At 37.7% G+C, this 14,762-nt stretch overlaps 1 protein-coding gene across 14 annotated transcripts in view; it reads right to left on the bottom strand.

Moving 5' to 3' along the window:
- Window positions 1-14,762, bottom strand: part of NF1 (neurofibromin 1) — a 265,468-nt gene that overhangs the window by 43,945 nt on the left and 206,761 nt on the right. For all 14 annotated transcript variants that reach the window (XM_044939527.1, XM_044939531.1, XM_025281027.2 and 11 more), the window contains 6 exons: window positions 12,486-12,918; window positions 11,549-11,889; window positions 9,015-9,217; window positions 4,869-5,062; window positions 3,689-3,829; window positions 3,249-3,528 (listed from right to left, as the gene is read on the bottom strand). In XM_044939527.1, coding sequence (XP_044795462.1) covers window positions 3,249-3,528; window positions 3,689-3,829; window positions 4,869-5,062; window positions 9,015-9,217; window positions 11,549-11,889; window positions 12,486-12,918 — 1,592 coding nt within the window. The remainder of the gene's footprint in view (window positions 1-3,248; window positions 3,529-3,688; window positions 3,830-4,868; window positions 5,063-9,014; window positions 9,218-11,548; window positions 11,890-12,485; window positions 12,919-14,762) is intronic.

The following is a 14,762-nucleotide window of genomic DNA, read 5'->3' as shown; positions in this document are numbered from 1 at the left end:
CTAGTGTCACATATTTTATTATGAATTTATAAAATTTGAATATCATATCAAATTACCTAACAATGCTCCCTAAATCAACCCTCTGGATACATTAGCTTCATGTTCATCAATTAACTCCCTATCTACAAGCGATGGCAAGAGTGAATGTCGACATTCTAGGAATCAGCGAACTAAAATGTACTGGAATGGGTGAATTTAACTCAGATGACCATTATATTTACTACTGTGGGCAGGAATCCCTCAGAAGAAATGGAGTAGCCATCATGGTCAACAAAAGAGTCAGAAATGCAGTACTTGGATGCAATCTAAAAAATGACAGAATGATCTCTGTTCGTTTCCAAGGCAAACCATTCAATATCACAGTAATCCAAATCTATGCCCCAACCAGTAACGCTGAAGAAGCCGAAGTTGAATGGTTCTATGAAGACCTACAACACCTTTTAGAACTAACACCCCAAAAAGATGTCCTTTTCATTATAGGGGACTGGAATGCAAAAGTAGGAAGTCAAGAAATATCTGGAGTAACAGGCAAATTTGGCCTTGGAATACAGAATGAAGCAGGGCAAAGACGAACAGAGTTTTGCCAAGAAAATGCACTGGTCATAACAAACACCCTCTTCCAACAACACAAGAGAAGACTCTATACATGGACATCACCAGATGGTCAACACTGAAATCAGATTGTTATATTCTTTGCAGCCAAAGATGGAGAAGCTCTATACAGTCAGCAAAAACAAGACCAGGAGCTGACTGTGGCTCAGACCAGGAACTCCTTATTGCCAAATTCAGCCTTAAATTGAAGAAAGTAGGGAAAACCACTAGACCATTCAGGTATGATCTAAATCAAATCCCTTATGATTACACAGTGGAAGTGGGAAATAGATTTAAGGGCCTAGATCTGATAGATAGAGTGCCTGATGAACTATGGACTGAGGTTCGTGACATTGTACAGGAGACAGGGATCAAGACCATCCCCATGGAAAAGAAATCCAAAAAAGCAAAATGGCTGTCTGGGGAGGCCTTACAAATAGCTGTGAAAAGACGAGAAGCAAAAAGCAAAGGAGAAAAGGAAAGATATAAGCATCTGAATGCAGAGTTCCAAAGAATAGCAAGAAGAGATAAGAAAGCCTTCTTCAGCGATCAATGCAAAGAAATAGAGGAAAACAACAGAATGGGGAAGACTAGAGATGTCTTCAAGAAAATTAGAGATATCAAGGGAACATTTCATGCAAAGATGGGCTTGATAAAGGACAGAAATGGTATGCACCTAACAGAAGCAGAAGATATTAAGAAGAGATGGCAAGAATACACAGAAGAACTGTACAAAAAAGATCTTCACAACCCAGATAATCACAACAGTGTGATCACTGACCTAGAGCCAGACATCCTGGAATGTGAAGTCAAGTGGGCCTTAGAAAGCATCACTACGAACAAAGCTAGTGGAGGTGATGGAATTCCAGTGGAGCGCTTTCAAATCCTGAAAGATGATGCTGTGAAAGTGCTACACTCAATATGCCAGCAAATTTGGAAAACTCAGCAGTGGCCACAGGACTGGAAAAGGTCAGTTTTCATTCCAATCACAAAAAAAGGCAATGCCAAAGAATGCTCCAACTACCACACAATTGCACTCATCTCACACGCTAGTAAAGTAATGCTCAAAATTCTCCAAGCCAGGCTTCAGCAATATGTGAACCGTGAACTTCCTGATGTTCAAGCTGGTTTTAGAAAAGACAGAGGAACCAGAGATCAAATTGCCAACATCCGCTGGATCATGGAAAAAGCAAGAGAGTTCCAGAAAAACATCGATTTCTGCTTTCTTGACTATGCCAAAGCCTTTGACTGTGTGGATCACAATAAACTGTGGAAAATTCTGAAAGAGATGGGAATACCAGACCACCTGATCTCCCTCTTGAGAAATTTGTATGCAGGTCAGGAAACAAGAGTTAGAACTGGACATGGACCAACAGACTGGTTCCAAATAGGAAAAGGAGTATGTCAAGGCTGTATATTGTCACCCTGCTTATTTAACTTATATGCAGAGTACATCATGAGAAACACTGGACTGGAAGAAACACAAGCTGGAATCAAGATTGCCGGGAGAAAAATCAATAACCTCAGATAGGCAGATGACACCACCCTTTGGCAGAAAGTGAAGAGGAACTCAAGCCTCTTGATGAAAGTGAAAGAGCAGAGTGAAAAAGTTGGCTTAAAGCTCAACATTCAGAAAACAAAGATCATGGCATCCGGTCCCATCACTTCGTGGCAAATAGATGGCAAAACAGTGGAAACAGTGTCAGACTTTATTTTTCTGGGCTCCAAAATCACTACAGATGGTGACTGCAGCCATGAAATTAAAACACACTTACTCCTTGGAAGGAAAGTTATGACCAACCTAGATAGCATATTTAAAAGCAGAGACATTACTTTGCCAACAAAGGTTCGTCTAGTCAAGGCTATGTTTTTTCCTGTGGTCATGTATGGATGTGAGAGTTGGACTGTGAAGAAGGCTGAGTGCCGAAGAATTGATGCTTTTGAACCGTGGTGTTGGAGAAGACTCTTGAGAGTCCCTTGGACTGCAAGGAGATCCAGCCACTCCATTCTAAAGGAGATCAGCCCTGGGATTTCTTTGGAAGGAATGATGCTAAAGCTGAAACTCCAGTACTTTGGCCACCTCATGCGAAGAGTTGACTCATTGGAGAAGATTCTGATGCTGGGAGGGATTGGGGGCAGGAGGAGAAGGGGACGACAGAGGATGAGATGGCTGGATGGCATCACTGACTCGATGGACATGAGTCTGGGTGAACTCTGGGAGTTGGTGATGGACAGGGAGGCCTGGCGTGCTGCGATTCATGGAGTCACAAAAAGTCGGACACAACTGAGCAACTGAACTGAACTGAACTGAACATATTCGTACTAGGAAAGCAACACTGTCAACCAGTGCTGAGTTTTTAGCTTAGGTTATAACTTAAAAAAAAAAATTTTTGCTTCATGGAAACTCTACTAGAGTTTCCATGAAAAATGTGCATAGAACATCTCAGCTGTGGCTTGAGATGGAAAGAAAGTAATTTATTCTTTTTCTATTTCGACTGTATTTCATGTCATTTCTATAGATCTAAATAAGCAACTTGGTGTGAAGGCATTGTAATATTAATAAATAAATAGGTAATCTAGGCTAAGTCAGGCGTTGTTATAGGTATAAAATGGGGAAAGGATTTGGTAAAAACACACAGTGCTTTCCTAGAACTTACCACTAAAATGAAGCTGTGAACAAGTACACAGAGAGTGAATGATGTTAATGACCAATCCATGTGTGGAAGCTCTCAAGGAGAGTGGCCCTGTTGCTACTAAGAAAGTAACAACGTGGAAGAGGTAGGGGAGATGAGCTGCCACGTCGAGGGAATTGTTGAAGGACAGCATTAGCATGTAGCGAGCCAGGATGGCAATGTCATCCCACATAAGATGTTGCTCTAAAGTAGGAGTTGGAGATAGGCATGTCTTGTCAATTATTTTGCACATCCTTCCAATAACCTGTAAAGAAGCAAAAAAAATTTTTAAAAGGGAGCTAAAAAGTTTTATCACAAAAAATTTCTTTTTAAAATGATTGTTATAAAACAAAAAACCTCCTGATAAAAAAACCCAAAACAGATATATCAAACCATAGCCCAGAAGGCAAAGGAAAAGTGATTACCTTGCTTGAAACCAATTTCACATTTCCAGAAGCCAAAGCTACAGCGGTATCTGCCATCACCTCAGCCTTTATTGATCCTAAGCCACCCGTTGCACTGGTTTTGATGAAACTGTCTAGTACAACATCAAGGAGGTCTGTGATCTAGTGGAAGAGGGAAAGATTAACTTATGTTTTAGCCATTCTACCAACTTAGTTTTTAACTTAAAATTAATTCAAGGAGCAGTCCAATCAACATGAAAATTCTGGTTTACCTGAGGCCTCCAAAACACTAGGTTTTATTTAGAGACTTGTCAGAAATTTATCATAAAATATCCAGAAAAGGATGAGAACAGTCACTCAATTCCTTCAGAGACTGGTATTCAAAAATTTTAAATCTCTACATATATTATTTTCATTCACTTTTAAAGCACCTCTGTTCTCTAAGGCAATAGTGTATCAGCAGTATTAGGTACAATTATTTTAAAATATAAGAAATGACATCAAGTATTGAAATGTTTTGTAGAGCTACAAAACTGGCTCCAAGGTCATTTAAAATAATGTGGAGGATTCGCAGCATTATCTGAATAAGGGTATTGCCTCCTTAAGTGATTACTTTGAAGAAATGGTAGAATAATTCTTGTCAGATAGAAATTACATTATACTATTTTAATATTGGCATTCTTAAAATAGAACTATAAGTGAGAGCAGGAGGCCCAAATAGCATCATTAGCAAACATTTACTGACACCTGTGGCATACAGGATACTAGAATGTACTATAATGCACTACTTGTCAGAAACAGTATCAGATTTTCAGTTAAATTCTACATGCAGCCATCCCTTGGTGTCCGTGGAGATTAGTTCCAGGACCCTCTGCATATATAAGTCCCTCACTTAAGAAATGGCATAGTACAGTTGGCCCTCAACACCTGCGGGTTCTGCACATTGAGGATTCTGTGGGGCGACTGTAACAATGCTATGGAGAAGAGTGCTAAAATAATTAGTTTTTCTCTAGTTCTGAGACACAGACTCCTATAGTTCTGAAGTGGATCAGGGATTAGGTGGGTGTCTGGCATGCTTTTTGAAAAAGGGAACTGTCTTTTCTATAGCTATATCCCTAGTGCAGTGCTTTGCACAATGTGGGTATCAGATTAATATCTGTACCAAGGAGGTACTAGATATATATTTGAGAAAACTCAATACCTGCCCAAGGCTCCCCCATATTTTTGCTTGAATAGATGGATACATCTGTTTCTCGTTTATGGTCATTGTTATCAGCTTATCAAGAATTGCAGTAACTCTCTGTCGCTTGGCATCATCGTTGTGCTTACAAAAACGTACTAGATTTGACAGCCATGGAGTCATGTACTCCAAACAAAGGTGTTTCAATTCAATACCTGGGGGGGAAGATTACATTATTAGCACAGATGGTCCACAAAAATGACATCAACAATTATTTCAAAATAAAAGATTGGGAGAAAAAAAGGTAAAAGGAAAAGACCATAACCTAGAATCAGGCCTGGAGAAAAGAGACTTGGCAAATATATTACTGAAGACAGAGATGAAGAAAGAGAATAAGCCTTAAAGAAAATAATCTCCAAAGTCATTAAGCCAATTTTTGAAAAGTTTTATCTTACTTTTCTCCCTTTTAATAGCTTCTCTTCTAGTTAAAAATTTTCTCACTTTATTCTCATTTATAAGGAATATTGGTAATCATAGGAACTTTGATAAACAGAGTATTATCATAAAAATGAAACTGATATCAATATACTGGTGTCTCACTTGACTTCTCCATAGGCTTTCAAATCTATGCAGAGATACTGTATGTAACCCATCCCAACTTCTCCACAAAAATTAGGGTTATGCTACATACAGAATATGTTTTTTTATTTATTTTTAATTGGAGGATAATTGCTTTATAATATTGTGTTGGTTTCTGCACACAGTATGCTTTGAATGTTTATTTCACTCAACATTTACTCAACATTAAAAATTTTTCAAGGAAGGACAATTTGTAACTTTTCATTTTGAAGTCACTCCAAACTTACAAAAAGATACAAAATTAATGCAAAGATTCCTCTATATAACTTCACCAAGAGTACCCAAAGCATTTGTTAATCATGTTTATATATATATATATGTATACACACAGCATGCTGCTGCTACTGCTGCTAAGTCGCTTCAGTCGTGTCCGACTCTGTGCGACCCCATAGACGGCAGCCCGCCAGGCTCCGCCGTCCCTGGGATTCTCCAGGCAAGAACACTGGAGTGGGTTGCCATTTCCTTTTCCAATGCATGAAAGTAAAAAGTGAAAGTGAAGTCGCTTAGTCGTGTCCGACTCTTTGCGACCCCATGGACTGCAGCCTACCAGGCTCCTCCATCTATGGGATTTTCCAGGCAAGAGTACTGGAGTGGGGTGCCAGTGCCTTCTCCATATATAGCATAAAACCTGCCATTTTAATGTGTACAGTTCACAGGAATTAAGTATATTCACATTGTTGTGCAACCATCACCACTATCCATTCCAGAACATTTTAATCTTCCCAAATTGAAATTCTGTACCAAAAACATTTTTAATGGCCTCATATTATTTCATGATATGAAGATTACATAGACGAATAATGTAATTGGCTCTTCAGTGTTTACTTTTAGATTGCTTCAGCGTTTTGTTATTGTAAGTAATGTTAAGTGAAGCACAAAAGTATGGAAAATAAATCTCTGGCAACAGAGGTGATAACAGTGGTTACTCTTGGTGGGGAATGGATTGCCAGAGAGGAAATTTCTGGATGCTGGAAATGTTCCATATCTTGACCTGGGAGACAGTTTTGTAATGTATTCACATGTAAAAATTCATCAAATTATTTAAGATTCTGGCACTTTATTGATGATAAGATACACCTGTATTTTAAAAACCTAAATAAAGAATAATGCTATGATAAACATATGGACATTAATTCTTTAGGATAAATTCCTTAGGAATTATGAGTCCAAGAGCTGTAAACATCTTTAAGGTTCTCCATATCCACGTCCAAACTACTTTGTAGAAAACTTGCTCCTGTTAACAATTCCAAAGACATCAACACTGAATTTTTTAAAATCTTTCTTTGCCAACATAGGTCCATATAGTCAAAGCTATGGTTTTTCTAGTAGTCAAGTATGGATATAAGAGTTGGACTATAAATAAGGCTGAGCACTGAAGAGCTGGTGCTTCTTAACTGTGGTGTTGGAGAAGACTCTTGAGAGTCCCTTGGACTGCAAAGGAGATCAAACCAATCAATCCTAAAGGAAATCAGTCCTGAATATTCATTGGAAGGACTGATGCTGACGCTGAAGCTCCGAAAGTTTGGCCACCTGCTGTGAAGAACTGACTCATTAGAAAGTCTCTGATGCTGGGGAAGATTGAAGGCAGGAAGAGAAGGGGATGACAGAGGATGAGACAGTTGGATGACATCACCGAATCGATGGACATGCGTTTGAGCAGGCTCCAGGAGATGGTGAAGGACAAGGATACCTGGTGTGCTGCAGTCCATGGGGTTGCAAAGATTTGGACACGACTGAGTGACTGAACAACAATTCTTTCAGTTTGAATTTCTTCAAGTTTGTTAGTGAACTTTCACCATTTCCTTTGCTTCAATCTATTACTTTTTTTGCTTCATAAGTCCTTACTCACCCAGAAAGCAATCAAACATTATTCCTCTTTCTTAAATGGTTCCAGTTTTTATATTCAATTCTTAAAAATAATTAGAACTTATTTTGGCATCATCTTGTGGTTTGGGGTTAAGATGAAGACCCAACTTGATTCATTTCTCAGCCTCATTTCTGAAGTGATATAATCTTCCCCCTATTAGTCTGTGTTACTTCTTTATCAATATGCTTTTCTTAAAGTGATCTGATTGCTGATTTTTGAATACTCATTTTAATTACTGTTCAGTTCAGTCACTCAGTTGTGTCCTACTCTTTGCAACTCCATGGACTGCAGCACACCAGGCCTCCCTGTCCATCACCAACTCCCAGAGTTTGCTCAAACTCAGGTCCATTGAGTCGGTGATGCCATTCAACCATCTCATTCTCTGTTGTCCCCTTCTCCTCCTGCCTTCAATCTTTCCCAGCATCATGGTCTTTTCTAATGACTCAGTTCTTTGCATCAGGTGGCCAAAGGCTTGGAGCTTCAGCTTCAGCATCAGTCCTTCCAATGAATATTCAGGACTGATTTCCTTTAGGATTGACTGGTTTGATCTCCTTTGCAGTCCAAGGGACTCTCAAGAGTCTTCTCCAACACCATAGTCAAAAGCATGAATTCTTCAGCGTTCAGCTTTCTTTATGGTCCAACTCTCACACATCCATACTTGACTACTGGAAAAACCTTAGCTTTGACTACAAGCCCCTCTCAGTTTTTCTTTCCTTTCAATATTTTCTTAGCTGTTGTACCTTCAAGTGAAATGCATAGCATAATCATTTAAAGCTCTACCTCATTCTTAATCCTCAACTCTCACAGCAATTTTGAAGGGACTGAATTGAATTATAATAATCTGGTAAGAACTGTTCATCCAGGAACACAATACATGTGTCCATTCACTCAAACCTTTGTTAATATTGTCTTAATAAAGCTTTATACATGTCTTGTTTTGTCAGTTTTACATGTTTTCTTTTTAGAGTTATAATCCTACATCTCTTGCTGTAAAAATACACAGTGATCTGGTCTTACTGAATTTCCAAAGCTTTCAATTAACACAGAAAAGTCAAGAAATGTGTTTGAGTGTATTAAAAAGTTTTATGTATTATGGAGAGAGAAAGGGAGGGGAAGAAAATGTCAGGAAATAAGCTGGAAGAAGAGCAACATTTATATTACTACAGGGTCTGAAGATGGATAGACATAAAGAATAGATGTTAAATTTACATTTACGAAAGGCAAGTCAGGAGTTGACTCTGGACCTTGTATTTTGTGCCACTGCATTCTCCATGAACTATACATAAACAATAAAATCACAGTTCAAATTCAACCTGAAGTAAAGAGAAAATGACTACCCCCTAAAATCAAGGGGACAACATGGATATTTTACACATTTGGAATAACCTGCTAAGAAGAGAAATACGCTAATCTCAAACACGGTATGAAAACACTTTGTAAGTGGTGCAGAGACATAGACGATATCAAAATCTTCCCACTGTACATGTATTGCCAAATTTTTGTGGACTTCTCAATGTGATCTACCACAAAGTTTCTTCAGTAAGACAAAAAATAAAAATAAGAAATATACTAAAGATTTCATTGGCAAATTTTGAAATGAAAGGACTGTCTTTGAATCTTCTTAGAATTGTTGTTAGTATTGAAAAAAAATCATTACTTACTAGATTTGCTAAATCCAGAAATACACTCTTCCAAAAATTCTAAGGTGAGGTGTGGCTCATTGGCTGCCAGGGTCTTACTAATAGAGACAATAAAGAGGGTGTTGTTGGCTGGGATACATAAACCTGACGTCTCTAGTAACTGGCCCTCAATTTTTAAATTAAAGGTACAAGTTAAGGCACACAGAAGATTATAGGCAGCTGACCTAGGAGAAAACACAAATTAAGTTGTTTTAAACTTTTTTCTTATAATTTCAAAATTTTCATAACATACAACTTATGATTCTGTTACCAAGCATAGATTAACTATTTTAAAATTTTATGATCAATCAGAGGTAAGATTTTGTAATTCTATGGTAAATCCCAAATACCCCGCAATCATATTTTTTTAAAGGAAAATTCTGCACATAATCAGAAGAGAACTCTGAGGCTCCTAATGACAGCGAATATAAGGCCTTTCTAAAAGACATTCCACTGGGATATAAAATATGAGAATTTTATGGTCTTAAGATCAGTCAATATGAAGAAAGTCAGAATAAGGCATACCATATTTTCAATGAGGCCAAAACTCAAATTGTGGCTCCCCTTCTCACTAGATCCAGTTATAACCAGGAGCACAAGAAATGAGATGGCCCTTATAAAATTAGAATGCTAAAATCTTTCATTAGAATCTACCAAATTGCTTTCTAGGTGTCCTACAATTTATACTACAAACTAGAGGTCAAACAATTTTTTAATATAATTAAGTACCTCCCCCCACGTGCCATTTTTTCCTTAAATGAACTCCTACTATTATACATAAAAGCGCTGAATTAAAATAATAAAGAACACACAAACCATAATATATATCCAGGTTCCATCAGAACCAAAGTCTTCCTTATAAATGTCTAAAAATATACTTAAACAATTTAGGAGACAGCTCAAAAAACTCAATTTTTAGATTTAGATTTTTCTCCCCTATCCAGCAAAACAAATGGTTTGCTCAGTGAATTTCAGGTTTTCCTTACCTCTGAACTTTCATCATGCTGGTATATTTATGTAATAACCACACAGGGGAAAAAGCCACTGAAATATAAGTCTGCCTCAAGGCTTTTTCTCTGGAACAACAAGCCTCAGCAAAAAGCAGAAGCTGTCAGTTTGCTTTATTTCACAAGAGAAGAATACAAGTTCATTCAAGCTAATAACTGTTAGAAGTCTGCTAGCACTCTTCTATGAGGAATTTGGAACTAGAAATTCAAGACAGACATAGCTCCATTTTCCTAAAATGAAAATATTAACCTCATTGTTTCTAAGTTTGTGTATCTTTTATTAACTCCAAGGAATTCTGAGTGATGCTATTTTGACAGTGACTTTCACTCTGTTATTTCAACAGTTATAAAGAACTGGGATTCCTCAAACTGGGAGTAGGTGTCACAGACTCCTCTCAGATAATGAAAGGTAAGCATACGTGAAATTTTGTGTGTATTTTCTGGGAGTTCATGGACTCCATGAGGACCGTCCAGGTAAAGAAATCTTGCTTATTTATTTTCCTGTTAAATTATGGAGGATGTGGAATTCTAAAAAGCCCATTTATAAAACTTGAGCTATATTATACCCTAGGGAAGATTTTCCAAAGCCAAGAATTTATATCTGTAAAAATCTGATAGTCCCAAGGTACTTGGGGCAAAAAATTATCTTAACATGTAAAGGAGAGGGGCAGAAGAGGGAAGTGGTGTGGAGACACTGGCAGAGAGAGGAAAGGGTTGGGGTGGGGGGGAGTTGGGAGGAAATATTTGTTAAACACAAACTATTTGCTAGATGCTATGCTCTACTACCACACATTTATTAAACTTTTGTAAGTTTACAGGAAGGCAGGGTTACCTTTATTTTTAAAAAGAGGAAACTAGAGCTCACCTGCAGAACTTCAGTACCTTGACCAAAGTCATACAGAGCAGCAGGTCTAGATTTAAACCAAAACTCCTGATGCCATAGGCCCTGTCCTTTCCGCATTCATTTAGATACTAAACCTAACCAGATCCAATTATAACTCTGCTCATCTGACATTTATATTTGTCTTAAGCTTTCTTTCAAGAATTTTGTTAAAGTTACACAGTTGCAGAAACTACGTAATGTTACTGAATTACTGAACATTAAGCCTTCCTTTTCAAATAATGATAATCTTATTTGACTGCAAGGGAGCTGAATAGTGATGTACTTTTAAATATGGGAAAAATTAGAGAATTCAGAAAAGGAGAAATTTTACTTAGAAGTAGACTTTAAAAAAAGAAAACAACTTTTTTTTAAAAAGAAAAACAAGCAAACAAAAAATCCCCACCAAAATGGCCATGCTGTTATGTTTCAGATGAAAGCCGAAAGAACACTGGTTTGGTATAAATCACCTTATTCAGATTTACATAGTTCATGTGTTTACCTACTTAGAATGCCTGCTAATAATTTATAGTATTAAGGTAGAGGCTGCCTTAAAAATTTATTAATTGATCTCATTTTAAAACCAACAAACTTTAAATAAGATTGAAATGAGTTTTTAAAAAACCTACCGTAAACTAGGGTCTGAACTGCCTAAATTAAGTAATGCAATATTGAGTAGTGTCCCAGGGACGTCTTTTGGCCGAATCTTGGTGTGCTGGGGAATGGAGTCTGGTTGCGACAGCTCCCAACGTGTCCGGATGTGAATGATAGACTGAACAATGGCATCACACTCCTGGTGCATGAAGGTGAGCGGCGTGCCCTGGTTTGCAATAGTTAAGGTGAACTGGTTCTCGTCCACCAGGCAGATCTCTTCAATTTCTGAGGCATAATAGATATCATTTAGAAAGACTGATTGCCCTAGGACTTTTGTTCGCTCTGCAGAGGTTACTTGAACAGCAGTAGAACCAACCTGGAAAATGGCAGCAAGAGGGTAGAGTAGAAAAGGATTAAATTTCATTATGTAGAAATCTGAGAGGTTTCAAAAACCAACCAACCAAACAAAATACCATGTTTGCCATTTAAAAAAGAGTTACCACCATTATATATTCAAACAGGTTCAATAATAATTGTGATAAGTGCTGTCAAAAGAAACTGAAAACATCAGAAAAAAATTTTTAGTTTTTAAAAGCTTGAGATCCTATGGATAATTACAAATTTAATCCTGAAGGTTCACGTTCATCCTCTGCTAAAAAGCATGTAATAATCAAAAGAAATCTCAATAGGTAGTTCCCACTCCTCATATATTCCTGCCATTTGACAGATACGCAGCAAACCGCCCACTCTATACTACTCTCCTGCCTCCAATCCAACCTGGAAATTATATTAAGTGTACACCTCTCCAGCCTTCTTCAGGACCTCCATGAAGACAGAAGGCTCGGTTTTCCTCCATCTGGACTTACTTTACATTTGCTATACAGTACTACAGGGACCCTGGGGAGTCTAGTAGATTGGCTGGTTAGTCAAGCAAGGCAATGAATCACTTACCTAACAGGCAGTGAAACTTACTTTAATAGACACCTTGGTGTCTTTGTGAGCTAGCTTGAGAGCATTGTGGAAAACCTTCAGGTCCTCTTCTAAAGCCAAGGTGGCAGCGGGTAGTTTCTGCTGTTCATGCTCAATGTGCTCAGCCAGTTTCCCAGGACAGTCTATGAAAATGAGTCTTTTGCTGCCTTTGAGGCCAGTCAGTAGCCGCTCATGATACTTGGTATATTCCCTGACCCAGGAGTTACAGTTATAGATATATACTGCAGAGACATTATCATAAGCAAAGCCAGGAAAAACCACAAACCACTTGGAGAGAAAGTCTGTTTTAAAGCGATTGCTAGGCCCAGTATGGGTAAGGTCCACTACAATTTCATATGGCTTTGCATAATATGGCTTTAAAGTCAGCAAGACGTGGTATATCAGCAAATCACCGTTGATTTGACCTGTTTTGAACCTAAAGGAAGATGAAAAAAAGGACACAAATCATTAACCATTTTGAATGAATATACAGATGCTACAAATCTACTTTAATCCTTTATTTTCTGATTAGTTTTCTAGAGAAAACAAACTATAATATGAAACAATTATACAAAGTCTGGATCCATTTTTTTAAATCACTTGTTCTTAAGACACTGAGAAGGCTAAAGTAAAATGCAAGAGACAAATCCCCAGTTCAAAATCTGAGCAACAACAGCAACAACAAACTTGTCTACCATAGTCAAGCAAGGAGGAAGGCAACGGACATTGGTCGGTTGCTTCTAGGCACACCCAAGTTCCCAGGTGAACTCTTTGGGTGGGAATAACCCACTTGGAGCCTTGAAGTAAACTGAATGAATTTAGTCAATTCATTTAATCCACCATGACCAGAGAGAATGGTTCAACAATGATCATGTGACTCAAACTAGGACAACCAGGGCCAAATAGGCCCAATTCAAAGACTTCAGCTTAAATTGTTGAGAACTGAGATCTTTTTCTTCCCTGATGTTTATAATTAAAGGAACATATAGCTCTGAGAGTTGTTAGCTTGTTTACCTTATGATATGAATGAAAAGCCTGCCTAAAAACTGAAGAAATGGAGCAGAGAAATGACAAGATAAACTGGGGCCCCGGCCATTTCTTTTGAGTCCTAGAATTTATTCCTGTACTATTCAGTTGTGTGAGCCAATACATCCCATTTTTTTGATTAAGTTGTCTATGTCATATGTTGTCTACATTCAAAAGAATGCTAATCAATATGAGTAGTCAAAAGAAAGACCATCAGAAAGCCCCCAAATACAGTACCAGAATTTCAAAACAAATCAACCTTATATTAACTTTGGCCCAACGTTCTATACTTGATGATTCTGGTGGTACTACAAACTAAGCTAAAACAAATATCCTTTCCTAAGAGTTTTAAATCTTATTGGGAGAAAATAAGATAAAAATATGACAAGTTAAGTCATCTTAAAATTTTAAAAAGTATTTCAAGAACAAAGAAAAGATATGAGGTTAGTATGTAATCACTTGTCAAAGAAACTGCAGAGAAAAATACTTTTGTAAAGTTCAAAAGAGGGAGAAATCAACACAAACTGGGTAATCAGTGAAAGCTACATAGAAGATGCTGAAGTGGGCAGGAGGAATTTCACACTCAACAAGAGCAGGGAATGGCAGGCCTCATGGAGAGAGGGAAGGAGGGGGAAAAATAGGCAACTAGATGTGCTGAGGCAAGAATCAGCTAGCTGAGCTAGAATGGAGGATTCATGTAGAGAAATTTTAAGAGAGAAAGCTGGAAAAATACAGAATAGCCAAATTGTGAAGGGACCAAAACTACTCAGGGGCAAAACTAAGGGGCTCAGATTTCCTCTTAAGACTTTGGTATTTCTTGGAGGATGTTCTGTGGCACACCAGCAGCAGAATCAACTCTATGCCTCATTAAAACACAGTTTCCTGTCCTAGCCCAGAACTACTATATATGAATCTATGCAGTGGGGCCTGGAGATTTTCATTGTTTTTAAACAACCTTTTCATCTGATGTTTATGTGCACAAACATTTCTGAATTGCAGCTGCAGGTGTTAGGGAGTTATTTGACCACATTTCTTTAAAAAGAAAAAGGTGATATGATCACAGGAAGTGATACATACATATATAAGAAGGAGTTGGGGCTAGTGAAAAAGATATTATAGTAGTCTAGGTATGGTTTAATAAGCATCTAAAATATACATAAGGCTAACAGTGAGAGAAGAAACTGATCTAAAAATATGAAGAAAGGATCAACATGATTCAACGTCTTTATCAAGGCTGAAACAAAGGATTTGAAT

Source organism: Bubalus bubalis, chromosome 3, assembly GCF_019923935.1.
Source record: "Bubalus bubalis isolate 160015118507 breed Murrah chromosome 3, NDDB_SH_1, whole genome shotgun sequence".
Classification (NCBI taxonomy): domain Eukaryota; kingdom Metazoa; phylum Chordata; class Mammalia; order Artiodactyla; family Bovidae; genus Bubalus; species Bubalus bubalis.
The sequence above is the reverse complement of the archived record's forward strand: the minus strand, read 5'-3'. Positions and strand labels throughout refer to the sequence as shown.